The sequence below is a fragment of the Phocoena phocoena genome, chromosome 14, assembly GCF_963924675.1.
Source record: "Phocoena phocoena chromosome 14, mPhoPho1.1, whole genome shotgun sequence".
In the NCBI taxonomy this organism is placed as follows: domain Eukaryota; kingdom Metazoa; phylum Chordata; class Mammalia; order Artiodactyla; family Phocoenidae; genus Phocoena; species Phocoena phocoena.
In genome coordinates this window covers 29944937-29967836 of record NC_089232.1, presented here as the reverse complement: position 1 = coordinate 29967836, position 22900 = coordinate 29944937, and the positions used below count along the sequence as shown (strand labels likewise).

The following is a 22900-nucleotide window of genomic DNA, read 5'->3' as shown; positions in this document are numbered from 1 at the left end:
TAGGAGGCTTCCCTTTTCTCCACACCCTCTCTGGCATTTATCGCTTGTAGATTGCCTTCTTCTCTGAAGCCTGCCTCACTGGTTATTTCCCCTGGTCTTCTGGGCCGTTACCTACCCCTGGCACAGGCAGAGCTGGTGCAGGAGGGTCCTTGCTGGCAGACTCCCGTCTTTGCCATCGTTCTGAGGTCTGACGTGTCCTTGCTGATGAGCTACCAACGTCTGATCTTACTTCCTTTCAGACCCTGAGCTTGGAAATCGCTCTCCCCACCAGTTTCTTCCTGCCTCTTTCCCTCCCTCACCCTCAGTGACTGGCAGTTCTTCCTCACTGAGGTTACAGCCCTGACCCCTCTGAGTTTCCCGGCCCATCAACTCCCTCCTGAAGCCTGGCCCCCATCCCCGATCCTCACTCTCACTCTGTGCTCACTAGCTTCTGGGCTCTGCTGCCACACCTCGTGTCCCCCACCCTCCCCACGACATGCTGTCCGCACCACTCCTTGGTCAGCTTTGGGGGCAAAAGTCACCTGGAGTTGCTGTCAATGTCTTCCTTTACTTGGGTGAGGTTTACTCCTTATCCCATCCTCCACAGTGGCTGTTTCCAAAATTTCTGGTCAGGAATTCCCTGGCGGTCCAGTGGTTGGGACTCTGCGCTTTCACTGCCAAGGGCATGGGTTCGATCCCTGGTCAGGGAAACTAAGATCCTCCAAGCCACGTGGCACAGCCAAAAAAACTTAAAAAAAAAAACAAAAAAAAAACAACCTCCTGGTCTTAAGCCCCAGCCTCGGTCCCGCTTAGAGAGACAGAGCTGCACAGTGGGAGTGATGTGAGTGCTTGAAGCTCCCTGGGTCATCAGCGCACCCCCCATCTTCCTTCATCTTCCCTCCCTTCCCCACTCCCCGTCTCCTTTGCATGTGCTCATGTCCTCCATACCACCCCCATCTTGTTCTTCCTGTCTCTCCTCTGGCTCCTGCACTCTGGTCTGTGCCAGACTCCAGATTTCCCAATCTCAAAACACCCTTGCCTTCACCATTTCTCCCCACCCCTCCCCTCCAAGCTGCTTTCATCTTCCTTTCAGCCATCACCAAGGTCACCAAGTTCTTGAGAGTACCCTGTGTCCCTCTTCTCCAGTCCTTTGCCAGCTGCTCACTCCTTCACCCCTTCAGCGTGCTTCCCACTGCCTCCTTCCCTGAACCACTGGCCTAAGGGTCATCCATCGCAAAGTCCCAGGAGCTCTTCTCTCATTAATCCGCTCTGTTGCTCCACAGCATTTGGTTCTGGAGCCCACGTCTTATTTGAAACTCTCTTCTCCCTCGGCATCCATGACTCCCCTCATTCTTTTCCTTTTTTTTTTTTTTTTGGAATGGATCCTTCAAATTCAGTGGCTTGATAAAATTCTGCTGCCTGCATCTTTGCTGTGCCTTTGACGTGACATTCAAGGCCCATGAACATCTGGCCTCAGTCTGATTTTGCAGTGCGTCTATCTGTCTATGGAGGAGCCTGTCTCCGTCTACCTGAGGCTCCTAAATCGCTCATCTCCAGCCTGCATCTTCAGAGCTCCAGAAGCTCAGTTTCAGTTGCCTGTACCAAAGCACATGAACATGTCCCTTAGGCCCCTTTAACTTCACATATAGAAACCCAGTATCATTCGCTGCCCACTCCTCATACCTGATTCCCATCCTGTGTTAGGTGACATCTTGGGAAATGGCACTCATCATCCACTTAGTTCCCCAGGCCAGAGCGTCTTTCCTCATCCTTCAGTCCCACGTCTGTCAGTCCACACGCACACAGTTGGCCAGTCTTGTTGGCATGACAACCTCAGTGCATGCCTCTCCTCTCTCTTATCCCAAGACCAGAGTTCAAGGTCAGGCTCCCGTCATATCTTACCTGGGCCTCTATGGGAATGAAGATGTAGGTTCATCTGCTGTAACTCCAGTTAACCCCACATTACCACCAAAACCATCTTCTTTAAACTCAGATACAATCATGTGAATCTCCTCTTAAAAAACTGCCGGAGACCCACTCTCTCCCAGTTACTTTCAGGATGATGTCCAGGATCCTTAGCATGACATACAAGGCCATGAACATTTGGCCTCAGGCTGATTTTGCAGTGCCACTTGCCGGGACGTACTTCCATGGACTCCGTACTGTGGCCACACCAGACAATGTGACCCTTTGCAGAATGTACTTCCATCCTTCTCCCTGCCGTTTCACCTGATGGGATGCCTTCTCTGCCTACCAAAAACCACTTTGTTCTTCAAGACCCAATTCAGATGCTACTTCCTCCATGAAGCCTGCCTTGTCTTCCAGGGAAACTGATTGGTCTTTCCTTTCAGTCACTGCCCCATGTTTTGTTAGTTCAGTTAACGTGTCCATCTCTGTCACCGAGGCTCAGTTTCTTGAGGTCAGCGACAGTATAATAGATATGAACTGTTTTATCTCCCCTCTTGCCTAGTACAGGTCTTGTGCACAGCAGGTGCTCAATCAGTGCTTGTTGTCTAAGGGAGTGAGCAGTGTTAAGGATGATGACTGAAAGCAGAGGAGGTGAGCATTTTCTTCAGATGTGAGCTGAGGAAAAGCAGTGCAGAACTAATTCCTTCACAAGCACTTGTGTGACATGAGGCATTCTGGGATGGAGAATTTTGCTGCAAAGATTCTGAAGCAGGTTTCTGCCTGGGGACTGAGTGAGGATGGTCCAGGCAGCTTTCCAAGGAGTGAGCTGCTGGCCATGGCCTGATGCCACCTCTCTCCTATCCTTCTGCCACCCCCTTGCCCAAGTGCAGCACGTGGATCTTTTGTTCCTCACACTGCCAAGTTAGCCCTCGCTCTGCATGAGTTTCTGCCCCTGCCTGGATCCCATCATCCAGGTCTCCAAGCTGGCACATCACCAACACTATTCCTGCCCTCCCCTCAATATACTTACAAGCCCCCTTGCTCCGTTCTTTCTAAACCCACTGGTTCTGCATCCAGCCTACGTTAACCCTCATCTAGCTTATCTGTAAAGTGGGGTATCCCGGGGCCTTGCACCCCACAGCATTGGCGTCGTCTGGGCATTTGTGGGCTCCACCCCAGACCTGTTGAACCAGAATCTGGATTTTAGTTGGAAGGTATAGCAGTGGTCTAGAAGTCACTGATTCTCCAGTTTCTAACGTATAGCCACATTTGAGACCCACTGCTCATGGGGGTTGCGGTCAGGATTAAACGAGAGAGTGTATACAGTCAGTAAATATTATTTTTATTATTACTGCTCTACTCATAATGCTCAGCACGTGGTATTACATTCATTTGCTTAAAGGTCTGCTTTCCCTGTGAAAGGTGAGCACCACGGGGGCAGGACCTCTGTCCACCTTGTTCACTGCGGCAGCCCTCGCCCCTCAGCGTGAGGCTGACACTCAGTAGTCCCTCAATGGATACTTGTTGGGTGAATGAACAGACGTTATTGAAGACAGCGGCTGGCCTAGACCTCTGTCACCTCTGTGCTATTTTTTTTGTTGGGTGGAATGGGAAGGAGACTGCAGTTCTTGAGTGCCTTGCCGGTGTGCCACGTGCATTTACACGTTATTGAAGTTGATCCTCCCACAGCCCGGGAGGTCAGTGTCATTGTCTCCACTGTCCACATGAGGAAGCAGAGTCTCGGGGTAAGGAACCTGTCAGAGATCACAGGCTAGGAAGTGGCAGGGCGAGATCTGCCTTTCTTCAAGATGCACCATTTATTTATTTATAAACATGACCTGAATGGTGCAATTTTGGATTGAGGAATGCTTTTTTCTAAAAAAAAATTTATTTATGTAGTTGCAACCAGGCCTTAGTTGCGGCAGGCGGGCTCCTTAGTTGCGGCACGTGGGCTCCCTAGTTGCGACAGTTGGTCTCCTTAGTTGTGGCTCGCCAGCTCCTTAGTTGCGGCATGTGAACTCTTAGTTGCAGCATGCATGTGGGATCTAGTTCTCTGACCAGGGATCGAACCCAGGCCCCCTGCATTGGGAGCGCAGCAGGGTCTTATCCGCTGCGCCACCAGGGAAGTCCCGAGATGCACCATTTAAGTGTGTTGGTTGAGCTCTCAGAAGAGGAAGGGAAAACACTGTGCTCGAAGGCACATTAAGGAATCATATTTGGTTGTGTTGTAGCTGGAGAGAAAAGACCCCTCTGAAGACAAGGAGGACATTGAAGGCAACCTGCTCAGGCCGACCGGAGTGGCCCTCCGCGGAGCGCACTTCTGCCTGAAGGTCTTCAGAGCCGAGGATTTACCGCAGAGTGAGTCTGGTGCCCTCATTGGGTGACTGTGAGGGGGGACGCTGGGCTGGGCTGCCTCAGCTCCCTGGGGGAAGGAGATGGAGGGGCTGGTGCCCTGCTCCCTCTCTGCCTCCCCTTGGCCTGGCTTCCTCACCCCGAGGGTCTACTAGATCCGTGTCAGCCCAGTTCTCCCTCTGCTCTGCCGTCTGGCGAAGCCTCACACCCTCTCTAGGTTTCCCAAGGCTTTTTACTGTTCTTAACAGAAAAACAGTCAGAATTAATGAGAAGTAATACTGATGCTGGTGGAGTCACAGAGATGCAAGAAATCTTGAGAGTACTAGCTGACCCTGGGCTCCGTTTCAGCATCCGCTAGGCCTGGCCTGGCTCTTTGGCCACTCCATGCACCCATTTTCTTGGCTCTCACTGGGGAGTCAGCACCATTTCAACTCTCTGTTCTGTGCTCACGGCTGCATCCCACTGATTTTCTTTCTCTCCTCTAGGAAGCCCCAGCCTGAAAACTGGCAGACCCTGGGCTGGGGAAGCAGTTGCTGAAATGTTAGAAGGGCTCAGTCTAGTTTGCCTGGGACTGTCCTGCTTTTAGCACCAAAAGTCCCACATCCCAGAAAGTCCTCGTTCCCTGGTAAACTGGGACAGTGGGTCACCCTAGCTGTGGCTATGTCCTCATCATCCCAAGAAGGCCATTGTGGCCACTGCCTGATTTCTCACAGTGACTAACCCTGTACTAGCCCTACCCTGTGTGCTCAATAAATGTGGGGGAATTATGCTGAATATTCTAAAGCTGTGGGTGTCAACCCAGGCTGCAGTTAAATCATCCTGGAAGCTTTAAGGAACTGCAGATGCCTGGGCCCTTCCTCCAGTGTTTCAGATTGACTTGGTTTGGGGTGGGGCTTACACACTGGTAGTTTAAAAATGCTCCCTGGTAGTTCTCTTGCTGCGGGCTATAAGCCACTATTTTGGAGCATGCATTAGCAGAATTAAGCCAGGCGCTGTCCATAGCAGAGTTCACAAGGACAAGTAGTACGGGACTACTTGGGTCCCTGTTTACGAGTTTTCCATGAAGCTAATTGCTTGAGGCTTTCTGCTTTGACTAATGACACCAATAAATGGGTTCCTTCTGCACAAGCTTAATTGAACCAAAATCATGGGGAAAGCCTTTAAATAAGTGATGGGCATTAAAATACAGGCTTAGAACATTCTGCGTCTGTTGGTTGAAACTATGCGGAAGTGAGGCTGGTGAGCTTCCAAAGGGGGCTGGGGAAATAGAAATGTTAGCTTTGCTCAGGGTAAAGGGGATTATATTGAATTCTCTGAAATGTTGTTTGAATATAAATAAAAGGAAAATAGATGGGTAAATAGAACATAAGTATTTGCTAATTGTTATCTGTTGTATTCATGTAGACATTGGCTAGTATACAATTGTTAACTGTCCCCTCCTCTCAGTTTCTCATTTATATACATATGTACATTTATACATAACATATATATACATACATACACACACACATCTATCATCTGTAAATACATATGTAAAAAATATGGCTAATTCAGTAAAATATTGGTTTGAAGCAGCATAGATTAAATATATATATATATATATATTTTTAAACAGAATTGACTTATTGGTTACCCTCAGGAAAATCACTGTGCTAATGTATATAAAGGAAAATGTCAAACAGGCACCAGTAATGGGATATTATTATAACAACTTCCAGTCTTTTTTTTTTTTAATTAATTTATTTTTGGCTGCATTGGGTCTTCGTTGCTGCGAGCAGGCTTTCTCTAGTTGTGATGAGCGGGGGCTACTCTTTTTCTTTTTTTTTAACATCTTTATTGGAGAATAATTGCTTTACAATGGCGTGTTAGTTTCTGCTGTATAACAAAGTGAATCAGTTATACATATACATATGTCCCCATATCTCCTTCCCCTTGCGTCTCCCTCCCACCCTCCCTATCCCACCCCTCTAGGTGGACACAAAGCACCAAGCTGATCTCCTTGTGCTATGCGGCTGCTTCCCACTAGCTATCTATTTTACATTTGGTAGTGTATATATGTCCATGCTACTCTCTCACTTCATCCCAGCCTACCCTTCCCCCTCCCTGTGTCCTCAAGTCCATTCTCTGTGTCTTCAGTCCTGTCCTGCCCCTAGGTTCGTCAGAACCATGTTTTTTTTTTTTTTTAGATTCCATATATATGTGTTAGCATACAGCATTTGTTTCTCTTTCTGACTTCACTCTGTATGAAAGTCTCTAGGTCCATTCACCTCACTAAAAATAACTCAATTTCGTTTCTTTCTATGGCTGGGTAATATTCCATTGTATATATGTGCCACATCTTCTTTATCCATTCATCTGTTGATGGACGACACTTAACATTGCTTCCATGTCCTGGCTATTGTAAGTAGAGCTTCAATGAACATTGTGGTACATGACTCTTTTTGAATTATGGTTTTCTCAGGGTATATGCCCAGTAGTGGGATTGCTATTCCCACTATAGCGTGGTAGTTCTGTTTTTAGTTTTTTAAGGAACCTCCATACTGTTTTCCATAGTGGCTGTATCAATTTACATTCCCACCAACAGTGCAAGAGGGTTCCATTTTCTCCACACCTTCTCCAGCGTTTATTGTTTGTAGATTTTTTTGATGATGGCCATTCTGACTGGTGTGAGGTGATACCTCATTTTAGTTTTTAAAAAAAGTTTATTTATTTATTTATGGCTGCATTGGGTCTTCGTTGCTCCACGTGGGCTTTTCTCTAGTTGCGGCGAGTGGGGGCTACTCCTCGTTGTGGTGTGTGGGCTTATTGCTGTGGCTTCTCTTGTTGTGGAGCATGGGCTCTGGGTGCACGGGCTTCAGTAGCTGTGGCACACAGGCTCAGTAGTTGTGGCTCATGGGCTCTAGAGCACAGGCTCAGTAGCTGTGGTGCATGGGCTTAGCTGCTCCGTGGCATGTGTGATCTTCCTGGACCAGGGATCGAACCCGTGTCCCCTGCATTGGCAGGTGAATTCTTAACCACTGTGCCACCAGGGAAGTCCCCAACTTCCAGTCTTTTTCTGGATTATTTACTGCTCTTAGCGATGTAGATTTCTAATCAGTCAATCAATCGGACCTGTTCTGAAAGCCTTTGAGAACGGGGCGGGGGACAGTGAACCAGCTCTTTGGAGCTGGGCAAGGAAGCAGCGCAGTGCCCTCAGGAGCTGCTATTCTGAGATGGCCCTTTCTCCCAGGAGTCCTGGGCTGAGGGGTCCATGGCGTCTCTCTCAGGGAGTCCCAGGACTCTGGGGAGACAGGTGGGAAGTGGGGGTTTTGAAGATGGGAGAGCAGGTGGGCAGTGATCAGCATGTCTTTCTCCCCAGTGGATGATGCCGTAATGGACAATGTGAAGCAGATCTTTGGCTTTGAGAGTAACAAGAAGAACTTGGTGGATCCCTTCGTGGAAGTCAGCTTTGCGGGGAAAATGGTAAGGGGCAAGTAAACAAGAGGATTTGTGGGAGGGTGACGACTGGGTGTCCCTGTGGATGGGCACTGGATGTGCAGGACAGAGTGAGGCACACACAGTGCCCCCCATCAGAGGCATGTGCACACCGGGGATGGGGGGCTGATTGCGGGACATGGGGTGAGACACGCAGGCCCAGCTCTCTGGGGCTGCCATGCACACGCACGAGGACAGGTCTGCTCAGGTGTTTGAGACAGACACATAGGTGTGGATGGACACGGAGAGGACACATGGACAGTGGATAGAGGAATATTTGGGGGAAAATTAAGTAATAGTCAGGAAACCAGATGTGAAGGCACAATGATAGGGAAACTTAAGAACAATGCAGTGAAAACATAATGATTATTTTTAAAAAGTTGTGGCAGGAGTTGGGCAGACTCCTTTCGGCCACACTGGTGGGGGCCCTAGGGATCATGTACCTCTCTTCCTTCCTGCCTAGAGGCCGGGCTGTTGCTCCAGTCCCTCTTGATTTCTGCCTGGGCCCCTCCCTCTATCCCACCTTAGGGATGGCTTTGCCCCCTTTCCAGGCTCTCCTTCGAAGCCTCAGCTACTCCCAGGGTTCAGCCATCACCTCTCCACAGAGGAATCCACAGCTGTATTTAACTCTGACCCCTCTCTTCAGACACAGACGTCCCCATGCCTCTTCAAGTCTCTATATTCTGCCCCTCCAGCCCTTTAAAGGAGTCATCTGCTGCCCCAAACCGCCCCACTTCCAGAAGCCGCCATCCTAATCAGGTACCACCATCAAAGGCAGAAAATGTGGGCCTGCCTTGATTCGGCCCTTTTTTTTTTGACCTCCCTACCTCAAACATGCCACCCCTAGCTCTTGCCTTCAAAAATCCCGAGGTCCTTTCCTGTCTCTATGCCCCTGGTCACTGTCATCTCTCCCCAGGGCAACACAACAGCCTTGGGTCCGTTCTCTTGTCCGGGTTCTCCCCATAGAAATCCACCAGAGTATTTAGTGTAAAACACAGTCCTGTCTGTAAAAGGAAGTTCAAACCGCATAACCTGGTTGACCAGGTCTCACCCAGCCGAACTTTCTCGCCTCATCTCCATGACCAATATTAGCTTGTACAGTCTTTGCGAGAATGTGGAACATCTCGCCCCCACCTGGGCGGACGCAGCTCTGCAGGCCGCTTGGAGCAGCGCCGAACTGAGCGGGTTTCAGCCCCACTGTCTCGCTGGGGGGGGCGGGGGGCGGCGGGGTGCGGAGGGGGGCGTGCGGGTGCAAACCGCACAGCCAGCACGTCGCCCGTGTGACCTCTCGTCTGCCCTGCGGTCACACCTCTAGCTTTTGCCCGGGCCTGTGCACTCCGGGGTCCTTCCCGGCCCTTTCCCCCCGCCCCGCAAGTCTGTTCCATCGTTCAAGGTTTAGCTTCCGTCACCCACACAGGCCTGATGTGCTAGTTCGGCCTTCGGGGCTCCGCGCGGCCGATTGCACGGCCCTTTTTTAGCCCGTTTTCCGCTGCATTCCGGTGTTTGTTAGCATATGTTCCTCTGACTTTTGGGGAAACAGCCCGATTTCTTTTACTCTGTAACCTCAGAGCAGAGACTGGTAGAAATACTGGAAATAAGGGAGAATGACGTATCTGGAAGGCGCAGCCTCCACCTCGGCTCCCGGAACCCTAACGAGGCGCCTCTGAGCTTCGTGCCAACCTCAGGGAGCTGGCAGGGTGGGGTAGCGCCCTCCGGGGCCCCGCCGGCCTGGCCCAGAGGTCCACCGGCCGGCCGCAGCGCCAGGCTCCGGCGAGTTGAGTTGGATGACTTGGGTGTTAACAGGAAAATTGGAAACGGGCGGAGGAGAAGGGCTTTGAACTGGAGGAGAAGGGCTTTGAACAGAGCCGAGCGGAGGGCTGGTGCAGCCGGCTCTGCTTTGCTCCCGAGGCAGAGGCCGGAAGGGGGAGACACGCAGGTGTTATAGGACAACTGGGGAGGCGTTTACAAGCTTAACAACAAACGCTAAAAGCCTAGGGTGATGATGGAGGTGGTGTGGGCTCCCATTTACACAGCATTTTGCAGTGTTCTTTTTCACTTAATCTCTTCTTATATTCATTTTGGAAAGATGTAGGGTCTGCCTGCCCATCCCACCAACAAAGAGGACCCCTGAGGTCAGGGGCCGGATTGCTGAGGCCCAGGTGTGATTTCACAAACGGGAGGAAAGCCTTGGATAGCTTGTTTCCTCTGCCTGCTACCTGAAGTCCACACTCTTCCCCCCCACCCCCCGCCCGCCACCGTTTTATCTTTCTTTTCTTTCTTCTTTTATTATCGATGCACATATTTATTAAGGAATTTTGAAAAGTGCAGAAAAAAGTAACATTATTCATAAGGCATCATACAAAGTTTATGTTTGGGGCCTATCTTTCTAGTTTTTAAAATTTTTTTTTGCTCCAGACGCGCAGGCTCAGCGGTCATGGCTCACGGGCCCAGCCGCTCCGCGGCATGTGGGATCTCCCTGGACCGGGGCACGAACCCGTGTCTCCTGCATTGGCAGGCGGACTCTCAACCACTGCGCCACCAGGGAAGCCCTAAAATTTTTATTTTTTACTGTGAATCAATATTAGACACTGTTGAAACACTTTATTTTTTTAATATTTAAAAACATAAAAGTTGAAAGAATAGTTCAGTGAACACTTACCCCCTGGTATGGCCTCCACTTAGATGAAACAATTATGAACATTTTGCTGCATTTACTTTCTCTCTCTCTCTATGGATACTCCCCCCACCCCCAATCATTTGAAACCTAGTTGCACACTTTGCCCTTAAAGGCTTCAGCATGTACCTCCTGAGAAAAAGAAAATTCTTTGTAACCACAATAACATTATCACACCTAGGAAATTAACAATTATCTCCTACTCTTGTCAGATACTGGCTCATATAAATATTCTCTGATTATCCCCCAAATGTCTTTTAGAGCTGTTTAATTTTGTTTTGATCTAAGGTCCACCTGGAATTTATGCTCTGCGTTAGTCTCTCCTGTAACAGTCTTTTACCCACCTCCATCATTCCCATTTTTCTCACCCCACAACATTGCATTTTTGAAAAGCCCAAACCATTTGTCCATGTCCTGGATTTGTCCCGTTGTTTCCTTCTGTTGTTGTTTAACTTATTCTTCTGGCCCCTGTATTTCCTATAAACTGGAAGTTAGGTCTCAAGACCAGATTGCATTCAAATGAACTGTTTAGGCAAGAATGCATCGTGGCTGATGTTTCGTACGTCGTATTGCATCACAACAGGAAGCAAAATGTCACCTTGTCCCACCATTGGTAATGATTGATTACTTGGTTTAGGTGGTGTCTCCAGATCTCTCCCTTGTCAAAGCACGCGCTCGCCTTTGTACTTTGCAGGTTATCTGTGGGCGATATCTTGATGTGTGCTGATGTCCTGTTTCCTAGCAACCTCTTACCTAATGGTCCACGTAGCCATTGACCTCCTTGCCTGAACAAGTCATTCACCTGGGGTGCAAAGCGGCGATTCCCTCATTATCATTCCTTCTCTCTTTATCAGCTGGTGTTTTTTGTAAAAAAGAGCTTCCCCTCCCCTCTTCCCTTTTGAGTGTTAATATGCCCCTAATACTTTTTATTAATTCAGTGTGTTAAGATCAGTTATGGTGCTGGTTGTGGGAACCGTCCTGCTGTTGGCCAGTGGGAGCGCCTTTGAGCTGTTCCTCCATCCGGGCTAAGACAGGGTCTCAGGGGAAATGTCTGTGGGAGAGGTAACACGAATTTTAAACTCATCCACACTGGGGTGTAAATGCTCACTGTGGGTCTCACCGAAGTGCAGTTTTTGTTTGGGCTTGGGCTCAGAGTCTGATGCCCTTAGCAGGGACCGTGATGGGATGAATGAAGGCAGGAAGGAAGCAGGAAGGTTGGCTGGACAGTCCTGCTGGACACTTACTCCAAGGACCGGGATCAGTTTTCCCAGCTTGACAGATGGGAAAGTCATGTCTCAAGATTGTTTTTATTCCACATTCCCAACATGGTAGGGTGCTGTGATGATGGCTAGAACCAAGACCGACCTGCCTTCCAATTCAGTGGCTTTCCTTGGAGCTGAGTCTCAGAGCTCTGGGGCTCCTAGCTGCTACTGGGTCCCTGCCAGCACCTTGATCTCTCTAGGTCTTCTCCTGTTCTGAGATGCCCTTGGCTGGCCCTGGGGATTTTTCTAGGAAGGTGCAGATGTCTGGGGAAGGTGATAGAGGTAGGGGACCTGGCCCAGGCAAGGGAATATATAAAGCTGACTGGTGGCTGGGCTCCTGAATGAAGCTGCACCCTCCATTTTCCCTCTAGAAGGAAGGGGCTTATGAAAGAGGCAGTTGAGACCCTCCGTCTTCTGGTGGTCCCCGGGTCTCTGTGTCCCCTGCTCTCTGCCCCAGCCACCTCGTCATGGCTTCCCCCAACTCTCTCTGCTACCTTTATCGCCTGTGTCATAGTGCCTGTCCTCTCTCTGTCTCTGGTGTGTCACTTTTTCTCATTCATCCTTTTCTGAAATGAAAAGCCCTGGGGATTTGTCCTCTGTGTGCCTACTCACCCAAGCCTGGCCCTCTTTGCATTTCCTCTAATGGACACTTGGTGGCACTGTTATCTAAGATGTGAACCGTACCTGATTTGGCCAAGCTACTGAGATAGAAGGTTGTGTGTGTGTGTGCACTCACACACACATATCACACTTCTTCATGCTATGGGGCAAGGACAGGGGAGGTGCTTGGAGGGCAGAGTGGGAGACTAAAGCAACTTTTTTATTTTCCAAGAATAAAACCTATTAATCATAAAAAGATGAAAAAATCAGAGAAAAGCAAGGAAAATGAAAAAAATTAAGCACATTTCTGCACACCACCTTGGAGAGCCCACCATGAACATTTGTTTATGTCTCCTGCTAGTATGTTTTCCTCCCTGTAGCTCTCACTCCTTCTCTCTGTTGCACATCCCCCCCGGCCCTGCCCCACTGGAAAAAAAAATTTGGATTCAAAATACGGTTGATCTTCATTAGTCACAGTTTCCCTGTGTGAGAAGGCCGTGACGTGCCTTATGGAGAAACTATGTATTAGGTAAGCTTCATTCAGGCACGAGTGAGAGTGCTGTTGGCTGTGAGTTCAATGTTAATGAATCCACAATATATAATAAAAAAACGGTGTTTTGAAACAGAAACACACATAAAACAAGGTTATTGGTGAGTTGACAAAAAACTGCTGTGACAGAGGCTTGCAGGAACCTAACCCTGTATTTCTCTTAGGAGCAATGCTTCAGTGTTTATCAGCTCATGTTCTTGGTGACTTACAATGTGTAGTTAGAATGTGTAACTACCGCCAGTAATGAGAATCCACTATATCTGTGTGGTTGGTAAAGTGCTTTTATCACCTAACATTTCCTTACGTTATTAAATAGTCTTTGAAATCAATTTTTTGATGGCTGCATAATATTCCATGAGATGATATAACATAAATTTTAATCGATATTTGGATTTTTTTTTTTTGCAATTTTCCTCTTTTATGAACAACTCTGTGACAGACATCCGTGTACAGGACTTGTCTACACTCTGATTGGTTTTCCATAGGAAAGTTTCTAGAACTGGGTCAGAGGGCATGCTTATTTTTAAGTATTTGATACAGGTGGCTAAAGAGCCCTCCAGAAAGGGTGTAATAAATACACTCCATCAGGAAGGGAAAGAGGGTAAAAAATAAAAAGTCTCAGAGAGGAGGAGGCGGACGGGGAGAGGAAGCTTGGTGCTGCCTTGGCTGAGTGTGGGGAGTGAAGCAGGGTGTCGGAAGGCAGCTGGGGATTTCTAGGGCCAGAGGCAGTGCTGGCTGGGTGGGGGGAACCTGCTGTGTTCAGGCTCCCAAACCCACATCTCGGTGGCTCTCTCACGGCGAGCCTCCAAGGGCAGCCCGGAGGAAGTGATTGCTGGGGAGGCCTTGGACTGCCTGTGGCAGGGCTGGGGGAGGGTGGGGACAACCTGTGCCTTCTTGTCCAGGGAGCTGAGTGATGCTGCCAGGGTCTCTCAGCTGTGTCTGATTAACGAGTCTTCCCTCCCTTCCCGCCTTCCTTCCTTCCTTCCTCCCTCCCTCCCTCCCTCCCTCCCTCCCTCCCTCCCTTCCTTCTTTCCTTCCTATTTTAAACTTTTGTTCATCTAAGTTTTGAATTAGGTAATACATTTATTATGCCCACCATATACATTTATGCATCCATCATTTTGCATCATTCTGGCTTAAGTATGCATATGCTACACACATCTGACCATAAATTCTTACCTTTTACCCTTGTAACACAAATGGTTGCACATGACACTCACTGTTCTGCACCTTGCTTTTTTCACTTAATAATATAACTTGGAAGTTGTTTCATATCACAGAGCTCTTTCATTCTTCTAGGGCTACACAGTGCTCCATTCTGTGGATGGATCACACTTCATCTAATCTGTCCTCTGTTGGTGGACACGTGGGTTGTTCCGCGTCCTCCCTAGTTGGAGCCATGCTGCAGTGAATCACCTCGTACACGTGTTATTCTGCACATGTGCAAGTCTTTCTGTAGGATACTTTCTAGAGGTAGAGCTGGTAGGTCAGAGGGCATTTGCATTTGTAATTTTGAACGATAGTGGCCAATCGCCCTTTGGAGGGGTTGAGCTGTTCTCTTTTCCCACCAGCAAAATCCTAGCGTGCAGTTTTCCCATCGCCTTGCCAAGAGAGGGCTGTCAGGCTTTAGAGATTTTTGTGAATCTGATAGATGAGACATCGTATCTCATTCATTTTGTTTCTTTTATTATGAGGGAGATTAAGCATCTTTCTGTGTGCTTTACAGCCCTTTGTGTATCCATTCCTGAGAACTGTGTGTCCCACTTTGCCTTTTGTTCCATCTGATTGTCGGAGCTCTTCTTTCCTTACTCCTCTCTTTGCTCACACAAGGGCCAAATCCCGGCACCCATCCCTGCCCCCAGACTTTGCCTGGGCTCTTCTCACAGGGAGGAGGGGATGGTGGGCACAGGGGCTGGTACTGGGTGGATCAGGGAAGGAGACAAAGTCCTGGCCCCTAGGGAGGCCACACCCTCATTTGATGGAGGGCCCAAAGCCCCCAGTCTGGTCAGGTGCTCATTAGAAGAGAAAATGCATGTAAATTCTTCATACAATCAGGGCCCACAGTAAATGCTCTGAGGAAGGCTGCTCACTGTTTCCGTGTGTAGGACACACACGCCTTCCAGGATCTGAAGCAGAGTCTTCACCTGCTGCCCTGTGTGGGTACAGGATGCCCTGGGCTGGCTAAGGGACCTGGTGTCTCCCTGGGGACGCCCAGGGCAGAGCAGAACACACAAGCCGCTGGTTTGGATCTGGTTTCCACCTCTGCTAGGTTTCTTGTTTGTGGAAAGCCCAGTCTTATGAGCAGGGCTGATTGGAGGCAGACTGTGGCTTATGAGGTTTGTGTGTTCCCTGCATTTTCCTCTCTCAGATGCAGGTGCATGGCCCCCTGCCCTGGCCCTCCAGCTCCCCTTTCCTCTCCTCCTCCCTCCATCTCTAATCTCCTGGGTTCACAGTCTTCCAAAAGGGCAGGTGATCTGGGCTGATGGGCAAAGGGGATTGCCTCAGACTCTAGGACTCCTGGGAAAGCTGGTCTGGACGCAGGGCCCCATATTTAGGGTCATGGCCATAATGGGAGGTGAGGGAGGAGAATTTCCAGCCAGAGGTATGAGATAAGGAAGAAGGGTTGTGACATTCAAACAATCTATTCCTCTTAACTCCCTCCACCGCATGCCCCATTGGGTCTGATCTACCATTGAGCTTTGTCTCTAGAAAGATTCCCTGTGTCTGAGCCCACTGCACCAGGCTCCATGGCCCCCAGGGCCTTCTGCCCAGCCCAAAACGTGGCCAGCATGGCAGAGAATGGCTGCTGGCTGGTGTGGTGGTCTCCGAGGGAGCCCGGAGTCCCCTCAAAGCTCCATCCACCTGTGCTCTGTGTCTTCTAGCTCTGCAGCAAGATCCTGGAGAAGACGGCCAACCCTCAGTGGAACCAGAGCATCACGGTGCCTGCCATGGTGAGCCTCACCCCCATGAGCCCACCCCAGGAGGCCTGGGCTCCCAGCCTACCCAGTTCCTGCCCGCATCCCAGACTTCTGCTTCTTCAGAAGGACCCCACCCAACCCGTCTCTCTTCCCTCCTTAGTTTCCCTCCATGTGTGAGAAAATGAGGATTCGTGTCATAGACTGGTGAGCTCTGCGTCCCGGGATCTTTAGAGGTGGCTGTTGTCAGGGGTCACTTGGTCCTTCGGTTTCCTTTTGTTCATTCTGAAAGAAGTGGGAGAGTCTGTTTCAGGTGAGGTAGTTTCCTCTGGGGGAGGCCAGAGAAGGAGAGGGTGTGGGCTGTTGGGAAGCTTACAGCCCTGCTCGAGGGCAGCCGGGGGGGGGGGGCTGGAACAGCTCCAGGAACCAGAGATCCCTGAGGCCAGGAGGGGCCAGGAAGGCTTCCTGGAGGAGGTGAGGTTTTGGGAAGTTCAGGATGAAGGCATTCTAATGAAGAGAGGGTCATAAGCAGAGGCATGGAAGCTGGAAAGAGCAAAGCTTCCAGGAGGGTGGGCTGTGATGCTCCAAGTGTTGGTAGGATAAAACGGGTCTCCAGGCTGGGGAAGTGGGTCCGGTTACCCAAGCTGGGGATGCCACTGCCGGCTTGCAGCAGGGGTGGGCAAGAGTCACACGGTCATCTTAGAAAATGAGTATCTAACCCTTGCTGAGCGTCTATGTGCTCCAGGTCCTCCTCCCAGTGAGCGCTTTACATGCGTGTCTCACCTGACGCTCACCTCGACTCCAGGCACCGCCCGACCTTGCAGATGAGGGAGTAGGTTTGAATAGACTGAGTACCCTGTACGAAGTTGGGAAGCAGCCGAGGCCAGGCTCGAACAAGCCTGTGCTCCCTCCGCCCGTGCGCTTAACCACCGGGCCGTGCTGACCCCTCTGCGTTGAGCCTTCTCTCACGCCCGAGGGCTGTTAGGAGTCCCCACGCGCGATCTCCAGGACCTTCCCTACATCAGCCTTTCCCAAAAGAGAGAGTTGTCCTTTCTCTGCCCCCAAAAAGTCTTGGCTGTGCGGTTCCCGGCGTGTTGTCCTTTGGTCTCAGGCCCATGGCACCCCCAGCCAGGAGGATAATGAGAGACTAGGGAAAACCCCCAGGCCACAGAGCCATTAAAGTGTGCGCCAGGTCCCCAGCCCGAGAGAAGACAGCTTGGGAGAATTAGAGGAGAGGAAGGGAGTGCGAGGGGGGCGAGGAGGGAGAGGCCTCTGGGGCCCTGCCCGCCCGTATGCTCTGTGGGAGGTGCTTTGGGGGCAATGTGCTCTACACCCACAGAGCCATCCTTCCCCTCGCTGTGTGCGCGCGCGTGCGTGCACTGGGTGCGTGCCTGTGCGTGGCAGTGTGAGTGGATGCACGCGGGCGTGCGAGCGCAAGGGCGCCGTGTCCCCTGTGTTGTGGACGGCCTCGCCCGAGTCCGTGTGAGCCGTGTGAGGCATCGGCATACTGTACAATCCAAACACATTACCGAATCTGGTGGCTGCCTCTCTGGTTTAGGCTGAAGTGGCATTTTTATTGTGAGTCTATTTTCAGACTTGCTGTATTTTCCAAAAGCAACCCCAAGCCCCAAAACCCAACTCTTGGCCAGAAAGCATTCAGTTGCTGCAAGTTCCTATCCAGAAAAGTGCTTTCTTCCCAGAAAACTCAGATAAACTTGTGTTATTACCTGAATCCTAGAAATACGATATGGTCCATATGGCCTTTTCTCTGTAACTTAATCTTCCATTCAGTTCTCAAAGAATTTCTTTCATTAAAAGACAAAATCCCCCAAACTACCCCCTACCCCGCCAAAAAAACCTGACACAAAATCTCTCTCCTCCCATTCTCTTTCCCTTCTCACCAGATTCAAGTAAGACCAGAGGTGAGAAATCCTATTCCTCTCCAAGGGCTGGTCTTTTCTAGGGGTTGGTCATGAAGGCAGTTTAGAAGTGTCATCAACTGTCAATTATCTGGTATTGATAACCTTACTGTAAAATGTTTAAGGGAATTTTTACTTTCCAGTTCATCTTAACGTTATTCACCAGGAAAAGGGATACAGATCTGTGCTGACAATTCACTCTTCCTAATGTAGCCCCCGCCCTGAGAGAAAACTTTAAAGCTTAATCACCTCCCTGGGAAATACAGAGAGAAAGGAAGGGAGCAGCAGAGATCTGGTATCTCATGGCTTTAAGATTTAAAAGAAAAATGAAATTGCCATGCCCAGGCGGGTCTTTCACAATGGGGCGTGTCATCTCCTGAAGCCTCCTCTGGCCAAAGGATGCACAGCAGGGAGAGAGGGCCTACTGGGCCCCGAGAGGAGGGAAGATGCACATGGGGAACCTTCCGGAAGGAGATAGATCCTGCCCCATCCAGCGTTCCTCAGTCTCAGCACTATGACATTTTGGACCGGAAAAGTCTTTGCAGTGGGTGACTGGCCTGTGCATTGTAGGATGTTTGGCTGCAGCCGTGGCCTCTCTCTACCACTCCCCTCCATATCAAAAATGTTTCCAGACGTTGCCAAATGTCCTGGGGTCAAAATCACTGGATTGAGAACTCTAGGTCTAGCTTGGCAAGGAAGAAGCAGGTCGCTGCAGGCATAGGTCTGGTTTCCATGTCAGGCATCTTCTGCTCAAATCCCAGCTTTGCCAACCTGCCTACCTCAGCTTCTTCATCTGAAACTGGGGCTAATTGCAGAACCTGCCTCAGGGCCAACGTGAGGATTAAATGAGCCAAGTCACGTGACGGTGTTAGCACACTGCTTGGCTCTCAGGAGGAGTCCAATAAATGCTGACTATTACTGTATGTGGTTGTTAGGGGGGCAGGTGTGGGGCACAGAGGAAGAGTCTGCACAAGACAGTCAGTCCTCAAGCTGCTCCCCATGGTCCCTTATGCTGGCTGGGGAGGGGAGAGGCCTTCTTCTGGGAGGCAGGACAGGCTCCGTATTGTAGACAGAAGCCGCGTGGGCCACGGTGCGAGCACTGGACCTGGAGTCTGGACACCAGGGTTTCAGTTCTGGCTCTGCCCCTCCCTCCCAGGCTGACCTTGGACAAGGACCTTCTGGCTCTGAGCCTCAGTTTCTTCATCCATGCAAAAGAGATGTTAGTAAGAGTACCTGTTCCTTAAGGCTGCTGTGAGAATCCTTGGAGATAAGGGGGTTTAAAAGTGCTTTGTCACATACAGAATCAGATACAGAAAAGAGCTACGCATTAGCTACCATAAGCTAATTAAGACTGTGGCCTTGGAGGTAGTTTCTTCCTGGTCATCTGGTTTTCTCCTTGGTCCGGGTATGTCTTGGCTCCTAGAGCCTTGCTCTCCCTGGGCCTGGGGATCTGGCTCCCTGAGTGGCCTCCTGCTCCCCCGCCCTGCCTCCTGCCTCAGGTCTCCTCCCTTTCAACCTACAGCTGTGCCCGCAGACCTCCAGCATGGCCGATGGGATGCTGATGGTTGGGGGGATGGACTGGGTCCCTCCTAGAGGAGTCTTGAGTGACACTTTCTTGCCTAGGATTACTAGGCCTCCATAACATACCCCGTGTGAAGACTGGGACCCCTAATGATGTATAACCGAGGTCGTTTCCTTCCTGGGTGGGCTGTGGCCTGTGATCCCCCTCCCCTGTTCACGCCCTTTCTGCCCCTTTGCTCTAGGGACCGCCTTACGCACAACGACATTGTGGCCACCACCTACCTGAGTATGTCGAAAATCTCTGCCTCTGGAGGAGAAATAGAAGGTACGTTCCACCTTTGTGCTGCCCTCTGGCCCCCTGTGCTCTCCCCTGTTCCACCCCTACTGTCTTGAGAGTTTGTAGAAAAGGGAAGATTATAAGGTCTTTCCTGCCCATTTCCAAGGGAGAAGGGCTCTGGCCAGTGAGAGAGATGGGTTTGCATTTAGGACTGGCCCACTTCGGATGGTGGGATACGCCACCGAATGGCATAGAGAGGATTCATTCCTGCAGATGATATGGGTGGCTGTGGCCACACCATCCACTGGGTTCTAGGCTGGCTGACTGTGTTCTAGCGCTTCTGTTTTGAAAAAGCTTTCATTGGCCTGTGAACAAGTAGTTCATGATCATTTTGTACAATTTAAAAGAGATAGTCTGAAAGAACAGTATAAAATTGTCACAAAATTATCCATAAGCCTACCCTCCCAGACAAGAGGTAAAGATTAACATTCTGGGACCTGTTTGTCTGTATGTATGTACATGAAAAACATTGCTTTGAAACAATTTTCCATTGTTTTGAAAATTGCTTTTTGTCACTTGGCAATACAACATAGATGTTTACTCATGTTATTAAGTATTCTTCTACAATATAATTTTAAATGAATACACACATTCCATTGTGTGAATACACCATAGTCCACATTAACTAAATGTGGAATAGTTAAGTGTTTTCTAATTTTTCCATGTTATAAACAGCAAACTTGATATTGAATATTTTTGTAGCTGAATCTTTATGTAATTCATGATTTTTCTTTTGCATAAATACCTAGAAGTGGAATTGCTGTGTTGAAAGATTCGAACATTTTAGGGACTTCCCTGGTGGTCCAGTGGCTAAGACTCCACGCTCCCAATGCAGGGGGCCCAAGGTTCAATCCCTTGTCAGGGAACTAGATCCCACATGCCACAACTAAGCCCTGGCCCAGCCAAATAAATTAAAAAAAATAAATATTTTTAAAAGATTTGAACATTTTGAATCTTTTGGTATATATCAAAAGTGCCCTACAAAAAGACTGGACTAATTTATACTCTAATCACTCAAGCTTATCTTACTGCACCCTCATCAACAAAATGCAAAATAATGGTATTTAAAAAGAATTTTGTCAGTTTGTTGGGTGAATTTCATTGTTGCCTTAATTTTATTTCATTGATGTCTGGTAAAGTTGACCGTTGTAAATTTTAAAATATTTTAATAATTATCTTACATTTACAAATTATATATATTTATATACTTTTAAATTAAATTAAATTAATTAACTTTACTGCTTTTTCTTGTCATGCCTTCCTTTTAAATATACTTTTAAATTTTAAATACTTTTAAATTTATATACTTTTAAATATATATTTATATACTTTTAAATTTATATACTTTTAAATTGTATACTTTTAAATTTAAATTATATACTTTTAAATTTATTCCGTTGTAAATTGCCTATTCATGCTTTTGTCTGTATTTCTGATGGTATGCTTGTCTTTTTCTCATTGTTTTTTTAAGAGTTGTGTATGTATGTGGAGGTTAATTTTCTCCCATCATATATGTTGTAAATAATTTTTGTCAGTCTTATTTTATCATTTAGTAGTTTTTAACATATGGAAATTAAAAAATTTTACACAGCTAAATATATTAATCTTTTCCTTAGTGAATTAGGAAAGGGTTTAACATTACTTTTTTCGAAATTGTTCTGTGGTGATACCAATGCTATATATTGAATAATCTTTTCCCTGCGTTTTGAATTGCCACTTTTATCCCATACTAAATTCCTAAATGTGTTCTTGGGCCTATTTCTTGATTTTCTATTATCTTTAATTGGTATGTCTGCTTATTACTTCTTAGGTTTTGGTATCTGGGCTATGCTGGCTCTGTAAAATTAATTGGAAAGATTTAAAGTCTTTTCTAACATCTGGAACAGTTTATATATCATAAGAATATAGTCTTTTGAGGGTTTGAAAGAATTCACCCATAAAACCATATGGGCTGGGTGCCCTTTTTGAGTGGGTGTTGCACTCGCTCTTTAAAACCTTTTCAGTTTCTCCTGTGATCATTGGTATTTTTAGTTTGTTACTTTTACCATAGTTAATTTTGATAATCTACATTTTCCTAGAAAAACATTCATTACGCTGAAGTCTTCTAATGTTTTTACTTATAGTGTTGTGTGGAGTAATCTTTTATAATTTAAACAATTCTCTCTACTTTCTTACTTCTAATGAAATATGTTTGAATTTTCCTTTTTCTTGACTAGGCTAGTTAGAAGTTTTTTTTTTCTCCCTACTTTATTGGACTTTTCAAAGAATCTGCTTTTGGATTTAGATATTAATTCTAATATTTTCTCATTTTTTATTCTCTCATCTTTCTACTCTTTAACTCTTTAGACGTATTTTGTTGTTTCCTTTTTAACTTTCTAGTTAACTTCTTGTGTTTATTTCCAATATTTCTAATTTAAATAATGGAAGTATGGTTTCTGCTCCATATGTCATGCTTTTGGCCTTCAGCAAACCCCAAGGTTATATTTATCTCTATTTTTTACATTTAAATGTTTAATCTATTTTGAATTTATTTTGGTGTGTTTTCTGAGACTGATTTGATTCCTTTGTAGGTAATCTTTTCTTTTTTTTCTGACTAGATGCTGTTTGTAGGAATGTCTCTTTTTCCTTGCAGTTTAAAAAATACCTTTGATCTGTCTAGGTGCAGGACTCTTTTCCTTGAATTTTGTCTGAGACATAGAGAATCCTTAAATCTGAGTTGAGGGATGATTTCATTTACTCTTACATTGTTTACCTGAGCAGCTGAAGGCAGGGTGCGGGAGGGGTAAGAAGGGAGCTCTGGAAGCAGGCAGCTTGAGAGAGTTGCTCCAGTCTCCTCCCACCAGTCCCAGCCTTGTAAGGTTCTTGTAAGGATCCAGTGAGATTATAAATGTTACATTCTGGTACATAATAAACCCCAAAGTAATGTCTGTTGTTTAGTGTTGCTACGACTGGCTTTCTGCATCCCTAATCTGATTTTTCTTCCCACTGTACCAATTCTGCTTTTTACTGCTTCCCATGTGGTTTAAAATTGACTATTGCATTTTTAGTTTCTTGTCATGCCTTCCTTTCCCTCTGTCTTTCTTTTCCTTTTCCTCTTTGTTCTCTCCCTCAAGTTTTGTTTTGTTCCACAAAAACTATGTCTTCCTGCACTCTACCAAGGATTCCACATCGTGTTCTGAGAATTTCAGGTGAACACTCTCTTGAATCTTACAGATGCTATTTCCTCCCTGTTTCCCTATACTGGTTGGCCCCCTGTTTCCCCCCTCCCCCTTTATTTACTCTCACAAGATCTGGTCAGTGTTGGTGTCTTTCCACAGACAGGATGTGTAGGTCTCTGTCCACCCATCTTCTCAGATCTTTATCTGGAGGGCAGGTTAGCATGCCCAGTTTCTGGAAGATTCCACCTAGC

General features: G+C 47.8%; 1 protein-coding gene across 15 annotated transcripts in view; it reads left to right on the top strand.

The window, feature by feature from the left end:
• DYSF (dysferlin) overlaps positions 1–22900 on the top strand; it is a 223250-nt gene that overhangs the window by 64800 nt on the left and 135550 nt on the right. For all 15 annotated transcript variants that reach the window (XM_065891605.1, XM_065891615.1, XM_065891611.1 and 12 more), the window contains 5 exons: positions 4119–4245; positions 7598–7701; positions 15682–15750; positions 15878–15921; positions 19397–19479. In XM_065891605.1, coding sequence (XP_065747677.1) covers positions 4119–4245; positions 7598–7701; positions 15682–15750; positions 15878–15921; positions 19397–19479 — 427 coding nt within the window. The remainder of the gene's footprint in view (positions 1–4118; positions 4246–7597; positions 7702–15681; positions 15751–15877; positions 15922–19396; positions 19480–22900) is intronic.